Raw genomic sequence first — 13817 nt, 5'->3', positions numbered from 1 at the left:
AAATCCTTCCTGTTTATATAAAATGGATTCTCTTTGTTGTGGGCATTTAAATTTTTTTTTTTTTACAGGGACAGAGAGAGAGTCAGATAGAGGGATAGACAGACAGGAACGGAGAGAGATGAGAAGCATCAATCATCAGTTTTTCGTTGCGACACCGTAGTTGTTCATTGATTGCTTTCTCATATGTGCCTTGACCGTGGACCTTCAGCAGACCGAGTAACCCCTTGCTGGAGCCAGTGACCTTGGGCTCAAGTTGGTGAGATTTGTTCAAACCAGATGAGCCTGTGCTCAAGCTGGCGACCTCGGGGTCTCGAACCTGGGTCCTTCCGCATCCTAGTCCGACGCTCGATCCACTGCGCCACCGCCTGGTCAGGCTTGTTGTGGGCGTTTAACTAGGAGATATGAAACAGTTTGATTTAAAATTCAGTTTTTAATTGTTACTGAATCAAGCCAGCAGATTCCAATCTCAGAGAAACACAGTTTGTCACGTTCCGAAAAGATACCGTCTGTGCTGTCAGAGCCCTGGCTGGAGGGCGGCCTGCCCAGAGGGCCCTTCGCCTGAGCGTGGGCAGGAGGGACCATGGCCTGTCCACTTCCTCCTCTGCACACTTGGAAGTGGAAGTGCAGCTGCACAGGGGCTGCGGGGACTTGCCCTCTGGCTTCCCGACAGCCGTTCTGTCCTCTGGGCCCCGCGGCCTCGGGTGGCCTCCAAGAGGCAGGCATGGCTCCGTGGTCTTAAAGCAGAGGGACTCCCAGGTGTGTCTGCGGCGCACGGCGTAGAGATTCTCCTGCGGGAAGCCAACGGGAGAGCCAGCACCGCTGGCAGCCCAGGCGTCAGGGCCCTGGGCCGCGGCCACCGCTCATGGCCTGGGAACAGGCGGACCCCGGGGGAGCCCGCCCACCTCCCCCGCCTGGCTCACGCCCGCCTGCCTGTCTCCCACAGAGGTCGGACCCACAGCTGCTTGCCCAGTTCTACTATGCGGACGAGGAGCTGAGCCAGGTGGCCGCTGAGCTGGACAGCCTGGACGGGCGGAAGGACCCACAGCGGTGCACGCTGCTCGTCAGCCAGTTCCGCTCCTGCCAGGTGAGTGCGCCCGGCCCTGTCCCGGGCGAGCCAGGCCTAGGTGTCACTGAATGCCAGGAGGAGGACTTGAAGTGTTTTCTGCGCGGTCACCCTCTCCGGTGCTCCCTTCCTTCCTTTGTGATGATCTCTGTCGCCACCAAGCGTTATATACCTTTTGCCCGAAAGGCTGTTTAGTATTTCCTCCAGTGCAGGTTTACTGGTCGTGAATTCTTTCAGCCCCTGCGTGAATGAGAAAGGGTTTTACCTTCGATTTTGAAAGATGTGTTTGCTCGGTTTAGAATTATAAGTTGGACCCTGGCCGGTTGGCTCAGTGGTAGAGTATCGGCCTGCCGTTTGGAGGTCCTGCGTTCAATTCCTAGTCAGAGTACACAGGAAAAGTGCCCATCTGCTTCTCCACCTCTCCCCCTTCTCTATTTCTCTCTGTCTCTCTGTCTCTCTCTCTCTCTTCCCCTCTTGCAGCCATGGCTCTATTGGGGAGAGATGGCCTTGGGTGCTGAGGATGGCTCCATGGCTTCTGCCTCAGGTGCTAAGAAGAGCTCAGTTGCTGAGCAATGGAGCAATGCCCCAGATGGGCAGAGCATTGCCCCCTAGTGGGCTAGCTGGTTGGATCCTGGTCGGGGTGCATGCAGGAGTTTATCTCTGCCTCCCCTCTTCTCATTGAATTAAAAAAATATATATATAAGTTGTTAACCATTTTCCCCTTAATCTAGTACAGGTTCGTTCCTCGCTCTTCTCACTGGTAGTTTCCAAGGATAAATGGGACGTTCTTATCTTTGCTCCTTCTATGTAACATGTCTCTCTTGCTACTTGTAAGATTTTCTCTTGTGATTAGTTTTGACCAATTCGACCATGCTGTGATTTGGTGTATTTTTCTCTGTGTTTCTGGTGCTTAAGAGTTCATTGAACTCACATCTGTGAGTTGATAGTTGTCATTGAATTTGGGAAAAATTTGATCTTTATTCCTTTATGTATGTGTTCTTACCCCTTCCTCTTTCTTTTGGGTCTTGAATTATATGTATATTTGGCATCTTGAAGTGGTCCTATAGCTCGTCTGTTCTGCTGTTATTTTATTATTTTCTCCCTGATTCATTTGGAGAGTTTCAATTGCTATGTCTTCAAGTTCATGGTTCTTTTCTGCTGAAATGTATAACCTGAGGTTCATCCCATCTAGTGTGTATATATATATATTTTTTTATCATTTCAGACGTTGTCATTTTCATCCTCAGATCCGTTTGGTCCTTTTTATGTCTCGCTGTCCCTACGTAACTCTCTGAACGCCTGGGCTTCAGTTGCGACAGTGGCCTCAGCGTGTCGGCTGCTGGTTCTGTCGGTGGCGGCAGGTCCCGGTGGACTTTGGCTGGTTTCCGTTTCCTCGTGTGCCGTGTTGTCTGCATTCTCCGTGTGCCTGCTGATGTTTTTATGGGATGCCTGCTGTGTGTGAATTTTACATTTCTGGGAGCTAAATGTTTCTTTTTTTTTTTTTTTTGTCTTCCCAAAAACCTTTTTTAGCTTTGTTTTGTGCTGCAGTGTGGTTACTTAGGAACAGTTCGATCCTTTGGGGTCCTATTTCCTTCGTCATTAGGCAGGATCAGGGGTGTGTTTACCGTGGACACTTACTACCGAGGACACTTTGGGTCCTCTGCCCAGTGTTCTGTGAACAGACCTTTTCTACTGTTCTTGCCCCTGGGAGGGCTCTGGCCACTGCTCCCTCGAATCCTTCAGGTCCGCCTGCCTGGTCGGTCCTCACTGGCGTGTGGTGGTCGGTACCCTGCTGAGGACTTGGGGCTGGGGGCCGATCTCGAGGGTTGTCCTGGGGCGGTGTTCTCCCTCTGGTCCTCTGTCCTCTGGATTCTGGCTGCCTCGGTTTCCCTGGGCTCTCAACTCTGTCTCTTCAACCAGAGAGGTTTTTTTTTTTCATTTTTCTGAAGCTGGAAACAGGGAGAGACAGTCAGACAGACTCCCGCATGCGCCCGACCGGGATCCACCCGGCACGCCCACCATGGGGCGGCGCTCTGCCCACCAGGGGGCGATGCTCTGCCCATCCTGGGCGTCGCCATATTGCGACCAGAGCCACTCTAGCGCCTGGGGCAGAGGCCAAGGAGCCATCCCCAGCGCCCGGGCCATCTTTGCTCCAATGGAGCCTTGGCTGCGGGAGGGGAAGAGAGAGACAGAGAGGAAAGCGCGGCGGAGGGGTGGAGAAGCAAATGGGCACTTCTCCTGTGTGCCCTGGCCGGGAATTGAACCCGGGTCCTCCGCACGCTAGGCCGACGCTCTACCGCTGAGCCAACCGGCCAGGGGTCAACCAGGGAGTTTTTAGGGGTCTGCTGGGCACCTCTGCCCATGACCTTAGCGTCCCCTCCAGGCAGGGGACCAGGGTGGTTGTAGTGGGTTCACGCTCTGTCTTCCTCTCACGGATCCCTTGTTTCCTGTTGTCCTGTGTCTTGTGAACCATGTCTTGTTTTTCTCCATCACGGTTGTTGTTTGAGGGGTACTTTGGTTCCCATTGCTCCATCGTGGCCGGGACCAGAAGTCCTGGGGAATGTTTACCGGGCACACTGGTGTCGGGCACAGTTCTAGGCGCCGGGGCCCGTCAGTGATGAAAAAGAAGACCCTGTTCTCGCCCTTGGCAGCTGAGGTCCTGGTGGGCCAGGCAGGGTGGGAGCGCGTCCGAGCACCGCCACCCGAAGACCACCCAGCTTTGGGTGAGACGTGCCACCTCGCCGAGCTCAGAACTCCGCCCCCCCTTTTTATTTCATCTACCTCCACCTGTCCCCTTTGACAACCATCCGTTTATTTTCTGTATTCACGGGTCTGTGTCTGTTTTACCTGCTTACTTTGTTTTTTTTTAGATGCCACATCTAAGTGAAATCATATGGTATTTAGTCTGTTTCTGCCTCATCTCACTTAACATAACACCCTCTAGGTCAGTGGTTTGTAGACTGTAATTCTCACACAGCAGCAGGGTGGTGAGGCAACTCTTTTATGGATCGGCACCAAATTTCTGGCAGACTGGTACCGCGGACTGCGGACCAGCAGTTGAAAAACACTGCTCTGGGTCCATCCATGCTGTTGCAAATGGTAACATTTCACTCTTTCTGTGGGGGTCCTATCCCATCGGATACAAACACCACATCTTCCTCATCCGCTTGTCGATGGATGGACACCTAGGTTGCTTCCGTGTGTTGGCTGTTGCAAATAACACTTTCTCGTCAGTGTTTTGTCTTCTAGACACCGGGAGTTGGCCTGGACCGAGCACTAACTCCTGTTCCTGCCGTTCTTTGTTCATTACTTTATTGAATCATGAGAAAGGGAGTGTCCCACCCAGAAAACCTTTGTAAAACAGTACTGCTTCATGCTGGTTGAATTTTATTTTTTGTGTCATCAAGCTGGATGTTTTCCATGTGGTGCAGTGTTCCCTCCAGAGTTTAGTCACTAAACTTGAGTGCGTTGCTTTTTTTTTTTTTTTTTTTTTTTCATTGAAAGGCCATGCTCCTCACTTGTGGTAACTTTTCATATCTGCTTCCTAAGAAAAAGGAAACCCAAGCCTGACCAGATGGTGGCGCAGTAAATAGAGCATTGGACTGGGATGCGGAGGACCCAGGTTCAAAACCCCGAGCTCGCCAGCTTGAGCGCGGGCTCATCTGGCTTTAGCGTGGGATCCTAGACATGACTCCATGGTTGCTGGCTTGAGCAAGGCATCACTTGGTCTGCTGTAGCCCCTCGGTCAAGGCACATATGAGAAAGCGATCATTGAACAACTAAGGTGCTACAGCGAAGAATTGATGCTTCTCATCTCTCTCCCTTCCTGTCTGTCTGTCCCTATATGTCCCTCTCTCTGTCTCTCTCTGTCTCTGTCACAAAAGAAAAAAAGAAAAAAAAAGAAAAATGAAACCCAAGCCTCAGAGGGCGGAAGGGAGGGGCATAGAGATTTAAATTTGCTGAGGGCAGCAGTGTCAGTTTTCTGGAAAGCACTCTGGCAGATTGTAATCAGAGTGTGTAAGTGCAGTTTGCACTCTTGACCTTGTCATGTTATGTTTCTAGAAGCGAGGAGACCCAGAGGAAATAGCCTCAAATTCAGCGTCATGCCCATGACAGGGACTGCAGCATTGTTCAGGGTGAAGGGTGGGGCGTATTGCAAACATCCAGCAGGAGAGGAGGGTCACATGCTCGAGTCTCATCTGGCCGTCGTCATAAGGTGGACTAGTGAGGAGGTGTAACCACGTGTCCCAATAGCGATGACAGCTGCAGATCACAAAGTTGTATGTGAACAGGCTGAGCTCAGTTGACTGGAGCAGGCCCACGAGAACAAGAATTAGGCAGCCCTGGCCTGTTGGCTTAGTGGTAGAGCATTAGCCCAGCGTGTGGAAGTCCTGGGTTTGATTCCCGGCCAGGGCACACAGGAGAAGCGCCCATCTGCTTCTCCACCCCTCCCCCTCTTCTCTCTCTCTGTCTCTCCCCCTCCCGCAGCCAAGTCTCCATTGGAGCAAAGATGGCCCGGGAACTGAGGACGGCTCCATGGCCTCCACCTCAGGCGCTAGAATGGCTCTGGTTGCAACAGAGCAACACCCCAGATGGGCAGAGCATCGCCCCCTGGTGGGCGTGCCAGGTGGATCCCGGTCGGGCGCATGCGGGAGTCTGTCTGGCTGCCTCCCCGCTTCTCATTTCAGAAAAATACAAAAAAAAAAAAAAGAATTAGGAGCTGTGCCGCCTGTGTGTCTCTGTGCCCCCACTGTTCTCAGTTTTCCTGTGGGGAGCGTGCATCACATTTACCTATGACCAATTAAAGAAAAAAAACAAAAACAAAACTCAACATTCCCATAACTCTACAGAATGAGTGGTAGATGTTTAAAGAACAGGACATTTAAAAAAAAATTTTTTTTTATTCATTTTAGAGAGGAGAGGGAGAGAGAGAGAGAGAGAGAGAGAGAGAGAAGGGGGAGGAGCTGGAAGCATCAACTCCCATATGTGCCTTGACCAGGCAAGCCCAGGGTTTCAAACCGGCGACCTCAGCATTTCCAGGTCGATGCTTTATCCACTGCGCCACCACAGGTCAGGCACATTTTTTTTTTATTATTATGGGATTATTTTGTGTTTTTTATGGATTGATTTTGGAGAGACAGAGAGAGAGAGAGAGAGAGAGAGAGAGAGAGAGAGAGAAGCATTCATTTGTTGTTCTTGTTAGTTGTGCATTCACTGGTTGCTTCCCGTGTGTGCCCCGACTAGGAATCGAACCCGCAACCTTGGTGTTTTGGGACAACACTCAAACCGACTGAGCTAACCGGCGGGGGCCAGAACAGGACAGTTTAAAGAAGAGAATACAATGTCATTTCAGACGCAGTAAAAATGATCTCGTTACCCTTTTATACATAGAGTATTCAAAACACAGTCTGTTACCCTTTGTATTTTGAACTGGAGGGGAAAAAAGTAAAATGATTTTAAAGAGTCTTTAACACAAAAGTTACCATTTTTGAGGCTTGCCATGAAGAGGGAATCATGGTCCGTCTCTTACAGTCGGCTGAGGGACCAGAGAAGCTCAGCAGCCTGTCCTGGGTGGCACAGCCAGCGTGAGGGTGGCATCAGGGTGTCTGTCTCCCTGAAGGAGGGGGGTGCCTCTCCTCTTTGCTGCTGCCTGATTTACATGTTGCCATGATTAATCTGCGGATTCCAGAGGGGCTGGGAGGGACTCGCCTCCGCTGTGCTTGGCTTGAGCCCCTCAACAGAGGAGTAAACTGAAGGTCAGACAGGACAACAGCTTGGTCCAGGTGCCCAGCCCGCTGAGCGTCTGTCTGAGCCCCTGGCGCCCACAGTTGCTGCTGGGCAAAGCCCTTCGACTCACACACAGGGCGCAGGTCTTAGAGTCCCATCTGTGGGCAGGTTCGAGGCGCTGGCCTTTATATACTGTCTTTCAGTGACGTCCCGCTGACAGCAGGTCTTGTCTCCCTGGGTTGTGAACAAGCTCGGGGTGACACAGGTTCATAACACTCAGGAAAGCAACACAGCGAGCTGGTGATGAAAATCAACTTCTTATGTGTGTGTGTCCACCTAGCCATTCCATTTCTCCAGCTCTGTCCTGAGAAAGTCAGGTTACAAGCGTTCAGAGGGAGGTGGTCAGCATCAGAGATCCTGACAGCCTGGGCTGCAGAGAATGCCGTGTGGGTCATCAGGGGAGGGTGAGATGCAGGGCACAGCTGTTTCAAAGGGCCATCGAGCTCCCCATGAGGACGGCATCGTCCAGGGAGCAGAGGAGGTCACAGAGCTCCAGGTGTGGCAGGTGGCGTTCTAGGTAAAGATGGGGTGGGCAGAGTAGGTATACAGTTTGTTAATTATTGAATTTACATACGAACCGTGTACACCAGCTTTTGCCTACGCCTGTCTATGTGACCCACCTGAAGGGGAGGACGGAAGGGGGAAGGAAACAAGAGTTTCACTCCCTACTCATGATGCTCCTGGAATAGCAACTTTTGTAGCAACTCTCTGGCCAGCACGGATGTGCTACTGTGTCGAATAGAAACTTTTGTAGCAACTCTCTGGCCAGCTCGGATGTGCTACTGTGTCGAATAGAAACTTTTGTAGCAACTCTCTGGCCAGCATGGATGTGTTACTGTGTCATAATCTTTTACTTTGTTACTTTCTGGCACCTGCCTGCCCGCCAGCCACATTGTAGCCTCTTCCCTTCTGTTTCAGGACAACGTGTTAAACATCATAAACCAGATCATGGATGTGTGCATCCCACAGGACCGGGCCCCCAGGGACTTCTGTGTCAAGTTCCCCGAGGAGATTCGGCACGACAACCTGGCCGGCCAGCTGTGGTTTGGTGCTGAGGTAGCGGTCGTCCACAGGTCCAGGGTCACGCCATTGGCATTGTTTGTGAGCCCTGGTCAACCCCAGAGCATGTCCCAGAATGTGGTGTTGAGGTTGCTCCTGTGGGCTGAATGGGGTGGGGGGGGACAGGCATCCCATAATCCGAGTCTCTGTTGGCCCTCCCCTCCTGCCTGCCTCTGAGGTCCAGGTCGCAGTGAGAGCATCTGTGATCTCTCTGGACTGAAGACAAACCAGGGGTGCATGGGCCTACAGCCTTAAAACACCTGCCCCAGAGCAAGGGGACTCTGAGACTCTGAGGCAGGGGTTCCCAGGAGAGAGGACTTGGAAGGGGAGGGGTCTTGAGGACGATGGCCATGCCTCAGCCTGGCCACCGCCACCCTTCAGCCTTCCTGTTCCACGTGTGCCTGGCTCTGGGGACCACAGTCCTCTCAGGGGGACGGGTCTTTCTCGGGGTTGGCTGACCATTCTGGAGCTCTCGCTCTGTGCAGGCTGAAGGGGTCAGGGCAGGGCACTGAAGCCAGCCTGGGATGGGCCAAGGCCAGTCGGCCCCCACGGGGACTGGGCACTGTGTGGTGACTCCCGAGAGCCGCCCGCCACTGAGCCGCGTCCTCTGCTCGCAGTGCCTGGCTGCCGGCTCCATCATCATGAACCGGGAGCTGGAGAGCATGGCCATGCGCCCGCTGGCCAAGGAGCTGACCCGCAGCCTGGAGGAGGTGCGGGGCGCCCTCCGCGACCAGGCCCTGAGGGACCTCAACGCCTACACGGAGAAGATGCAGGAGGCGCTGAGGCACTTTGACGTCCTGTTTGCCGAGTTCGAGCTGAGGTGACCCCGAGGGCCACATGCAAGTGCCGTGGGCATGGGGGTCCTGGCCTTGGCTTCATGGGGAGGGCGTGTGGTGTGCCAGCTCTGCGGGGTTTCCCTGGTATTTCCAGAAGAAAACTCCATGGAGGGCGGAGCCATGGCGGGGCTCAGGGCTTTCTGTGGGTGTAGCCCCAACCCCTGAGGGACAAGGTGTGAGGCTGTGGAGGAACGGCGCCTTTCCGGGGAGGGGTCACACATCTTAAAGACAGAGAAGGGTCGCCCGGGGACAAAGGAGCCTCCAGGTGTCCACCACTGCTGCCCCTCCCTGACACACCTCAGCGGTGAAGCCCCAGAGGGCACTGCCAGTGAAAGTCATCCATGGTGTCACCGTGAGCCTCTCTGCCTCCCGCCTCCCACTTGAGCCTGCTCTCACCCTGTCCTTGGTCCCCAGTGACCCCCTTCACCCTTCAGTACATCTGTTCGCCCCACCATCACCCAACACTGGCTCTGTGTACTCAGATCTGGGACACAGCGCAAGCAAAAGGAAGTGGCTGCTGCCCTTGGGGCCCATTGGGACACCCAGCTCCATGGGACAGAGGGCACACTCCAGGTCAGAGGAGTCCACGGATTGCCCAGTGGCCCCCGCCCTACCCGACAGGCTCACGCACTGGCGCCACCGCTGAGCCCTGAGTGTCTGTCTGCTCTAGACTCCTCCCACTCTTCCCGATGCCTGCCCCCCCCCCCCCACAGCCCAGGGAACGGCTGCTCCTTCAGAAGGCAGAGGCTGCTCCTCCTCCGCATGGGGACTGCCCCCTCCCCGCCCCACCCCACAGGCCTCAGGGAAGGGATCTGGAGAGGCTGGACTTGGGAGGCAGGTGCTCCGTGAGCCCCCGCACACACACGGGAACGCCCCTGGTAGGCGAGAGGGAGCAGCACTGAGTTCACGTCCACGGTGGCGGTCCTGGTTCACGAAAACTGTCATCTCGTAGGCTGCTGACCCTCCGGAAGGAAACCCACCCTGATGTTCAGGGGAGAGGTCTCTCTAGGAAGAGCAAAGATTGAGCTCTGTTTTCTTGGCTTCCCCGGGTTTCCCGAGCCAGCTTTCACCCCAAGAAAACGTTAGACTTAGTGCTTTAGAAGGAAAAGGAAAAGGTTTTCATCCCAGGAGTGCTTGGAGGACCGTCCCATTTTCACACCCTTCCAGCGAATGTCCCTCCTGGTGTGGCTCTCCCTGGCTGCTGAGATGGGCGTGTGGTGGGGTGGGGACTGAGGGGAGGTTGCTGACCCACCTGTGTTTTCATTCATTCCTTCACTCACTCATTCATTCACTCATCCACTTGCTCACTGGTCAGGGCTGGTGTTCAGGCAGGGGACACTCACAGAACTGGGCAGTCACAGCTCCAGGACAGGCAGGGCTGAGAAGGCAGGGCTGGGGTGGAGGAGGTCCGAGGAGGTGCTGCAACGGGCCTGACCCTGGGAGCAGCTCCGCCCTGACCCTGAGGGGTCGAGCTGGGAACTGTGGGTTTACAAAGCTGTGGAGATGGGCGTGTTGAGTCTAATTTGTTCTCATCACTCTGGAAGATGCATGGTGGCCCTAGGGTCCCTCCCTCCGTCCCTCTCTCCCTCCCTCACTCTCTCACTCATGTATTTGCAGCTACGTCTCGGCCATGGTGCCCGTGAAGTCCCCCAGGGAGTACTACGTGCAGCAGGAGGTCATCGTGCTGTTCTGTGAGACGGTGGAGAGGTGAGAGACCCACTGCCTGACAGCCCGGCTCCAGGCGGAGGGCAGGGGGCAGCCGGGGGGGCGGGGGGGGGGGATCAGGCAGGCAGGCGCCAGCCTCCTGCCCCTACCTTGTCCTTGTGCCCGGCGGTGGGCAGCCCCGAGAGGCCCTGCTCGTCAGAGCTGCCGGCCTTGTGCCTCAGACTCCCCCCGCTCACACACACCCTGCCCGTCCTTTCTTCTGAGCCCAGCATGTAGCTCCTGCAGCTGAAGTTCATGTAACAAAAAATCCACATGATCGAGGACAGCGCTGCACGGCCTCGGCCACGAGGGGCTGGACCTCCCGCCTCCACGCCTGCCCACCGTCCACTCCTCCCTCCCATTGCTCACCTCATCTCCCTGCCTCCCCCTCCACACCTCTCGGGTCAGGACGGGGCCGTTGGTGGGTTCTGGATCCGCTGAGTGAGGTTTTGGGGGTACACCACCAATAGTCTCATCACGCCTTGTATAGTAACATGAAACCCCATGATCTGAATGGACTTTGTGGCTAAGGTTTAACCTAGAATGTTGATGAGTGTGATGGCATTGGGTCGGTTTTGCAGTCGCCGATATCACCTCATACATCTGCTCCTTTTTAAAGACAGATTACTCTGGGTTGATATATTGAAAGATATGTCACATCGCTCAGACATAAGATGTCATAAAATGCCTTTTGCACTTGGAACTCTGGTGTGAGCTCTTGAGTGCAGAACAAGCCATTGTGTCTGCCCAGGGGGCATAACTAACCCAGGAGGCGTCTAGGTTCCCTGGGGAGCTCACTCTCGTTTGAGGGCATTTTTTTTTTTTAAGATTTTATTTATTCATTATAGAGAGGGGGGGGGAGGAGCAGGAAGCATCAACTCCCATATGTGCCTTGACCAGGCAAGCCCAGGGTTTTGAACCAGCAACCTCAGCATTTCCAGGTTGACGCTTTATCCACTGCGCCACCACAGGTCAGGCTTGTTTTGTTTTTTGTATTTTTCTGAAGTGAGAAACGGAGAGGCAGTCAGATAGACTCCCGCATGCGCCTGACTGGGATCCACCTGGCATGCCCACCAGGGGGCGATGCTCTGCCCATCTGGGGTGTTGCTCTGTTGCAACCAGAGCCATTCTAGCGCCTGAGGCAGAGGCCATGGGGCCATCCTCAGCATCCGGACCAACTTTGCTCCAATGGAGCCTCGGCTGCAGGAGGGGAAGAGAGAGACAGAGAGGAAGGAGAGGGGGAGGGGTGGAGAAGCAGATGGGCGCTTCTCCTGTGTGCCTTGGCCGGGAATCGAACCCGGGACTTCTACACGCCAGGCCAACGCTCTACCACTGAGCCAACTGGCCAGGACCTGAGGGCATGTTTTTGTTCCTCATTTCTTTTTGCCACCTGAGTTCCAGCTCCTGGGCTCAGCGAGCCTACCACCGGATTAGCTTTTTTATTGGACCCATGACTTCCTTGCCAGCCTTCTCACATGCACACCTCCCCACCCGCCACCCCAGAGCTGGCATCAGGTGGGCAGGAGGTGCAGGTCAGCACAGGCTGCCTCTGCCCACACATGTAAGGGCTCAGGGCACACAAGTGGCCCCTCTGACTGTCTGCTGAGCGTAGGTATGGGCGAGGTTGGGTGGGCTGCCTTGCCAACGTGGGTCTGACCCGGGACGTGGGTGGGGGACCGGGTCCCTCCCCTCCTCACTGGTTCGTCTTCCTCGGCCAGGGCGCTGGACTTCGGGTACCTGACCCAGGACATGATTGACGACTATGAGCCCGCCCTCATGTTCACCATCCCCAGGTTGGCCATCGTGTGGTGAGTGTCCCTCCTGCCTGGATGGTCCCTTTTGCAGAGAGTGGGCAGGGCTGTTAAGCCTGCTGGCCCCTCCTGGGTGTGGATAAATGGTGCTCACACCCGCTGAGAGGTGTGGCTGTTCAACTGCCTAGGGTGGACACTAGGAAGTCCTGTTGTCATCCCTCAGCATTATGGGACCCCCCCGCACACACCCTAAATAGTACCGCACCCCTGGCGCCCGACACTGAGCAGGTGAGACCCGGGAAGGAGGAACCCGTGCACTAGGCAGGACCACGTGGAGCCCTCAGGGGCTGTGGGGGTTGTTTTCATACTACCGAGGGGGCAAGGTGTCACTGGTCTTGGGAAGGGCGTGGAGGCTTGGCTGAATAATCACACAGGCCGACAGGGAGGTGAACCCGGGTGGGTTGGAGACCAGGTGGGATGCCGCTGGCCTGGCTGAGCCGGGAACGTCTGTCTGGGTGGGGGACTTGCTCTCTGGGTGGGGAGCACACCTGGCAGGAGCAGGGGAGCTCCGGGTTCAGTCTTGGGGGGGTCTTGCAGGCTCGCCCAGAGACATCAGGGCAGCAGTGGGGATAGAAAGCTCTGGCCTTGGCTCCAGGGCCCCCCGCCCTCAGGACAGACGGGGTCCAGCCCTTCCCCCACACCCGTGGCCTCCCCTGGGCTTGGTCCCACAGCTGCCTTCTCGGAGGTGTCTAGGGTGGTGTCCCCATTCCACCCCGGCATCATACCTTGGACTGTCCTCTTTCCTCAGCTGTCTCTTTCCTAAGTTCACCAATGGAGAGAAGCCAGGCGGGACAAATCACATCGTGGGCGGGCGACCCTTTCAATCGCCTTAATTGCTAGAACTTGGCAATTTCCCTTCACGTAAGGATGCAAGAAAGGCCGAGTGTCCCCAGTGGATCAGCGCGGGTGGCCTGGGGTGAAGTGGCCCCTCCTGGATGGAGCTGCCCTTGGATGGGGCCACATGGTTTGTTACATTGTTTTCTTTCGAGACAAATGGCTCTCTAAGGCCAAACAATTTTATTTTCTGAAGTGAGAAGTGGGGAGGCAGAGACAGATTCCCGCATGCACCTGATGGGGATCCACCAGGCATGCCCACCAGGGGGCAATGCTCTGCCCATCTGGGACGTTGCTCTGTTGCAACCAGAGCCATTCTAGCGCCTGAGGTGGAGGCCATGGAGCTGTCCTCAGCACCCGGGCCAACTTTGCTCCAATGGAGCCTCGGCTGCAGGAGGGGAAGAGAGAGACAGAGAGGAAGGAGAGGGGGAGGGGTGGAGAAGCAGATGGGTGCTTCTCCTGTGTTCCCTAACTGGGAATCAAACCTGGGACTTCCACACGCGGACCAACACTCTACGGCTGAGCCAACCGGCCAGGGCCAAGGCCAAATTAATTTTTGAAGAAAATCAGTGTTTTGGGTCATTTGTTTAAAAAACAAAACAGTATGTAAAGCTGCTTTGGAGGTTCCTGTGAGCACAGGCGTGGTCCTGCCTCCCCCCCCCCCTGCCCCTCACAGTATCTGTGCTCAGCCACTCGGCCCGACTAGCAGTGTCACTGCTCCAG

The 13817-nt window shown here is 55.2% G+C and overlaps 1 protein-coding gene across 6 annotated transcripts in view; it reads left to right on the top strand.

Moving 5' to 3' along the window:
* ZFYVE28 (zinc finger FYVE-type containing 28) overlaps positions 1-13817 on the top strand; it is a 74294-nt gene that overhangs the window by 26937 nt on the left and 33540 nt on the right. For 5 of the 6 annotated variants that reach the window (XM_066384775.1, XM_066384770.1, XM_066384771.1 and 2 more), the window contains exons 2-6: positions 944-1084; positions 7769-7906; positions 8527-8729; positions 10363-10452; positions 12168-12257. In XM_066384775.1, coding sequence (XP_066240872.1) covers positions 944-1084; positions 7769-7906; positions 8527-8729; positions 10363-10452; positions 12168-12257 — 662 coding nt within the window. Of the gene's footprint in view, positions 1-190; positions 257-943; positions 1085-7768; positions 7907-8526; positions 8730-10362; positions 10453-12167; positions 12258-13817 lie in introns of those variants that run through there. The other variant, XM_066384772.1, reaches the window with a different exon arrangement.

Source organism: Saccopteryx leptura, chromosome 5 (genome assembly GCF_036850995.1).
Source record: "Saccopteryx leptura isolate mSacLep1 chromosome 5, mSacLep1_pri_phased_curated, whole genome shotgun sequence".
Taxonomy (NCBI): domain Eukaryota; kingdom Metazoa; phylum Chordata; class Mammalia; order Chiroptera; family Emballonuridae; genus Saccopteryx; species Saccopteryx leptura.
The sequence above is the reverse complement of the archived record's forward strand: the minus strand, read 5'-3'. Positions and strand labels throughout refer to the sequence as shown.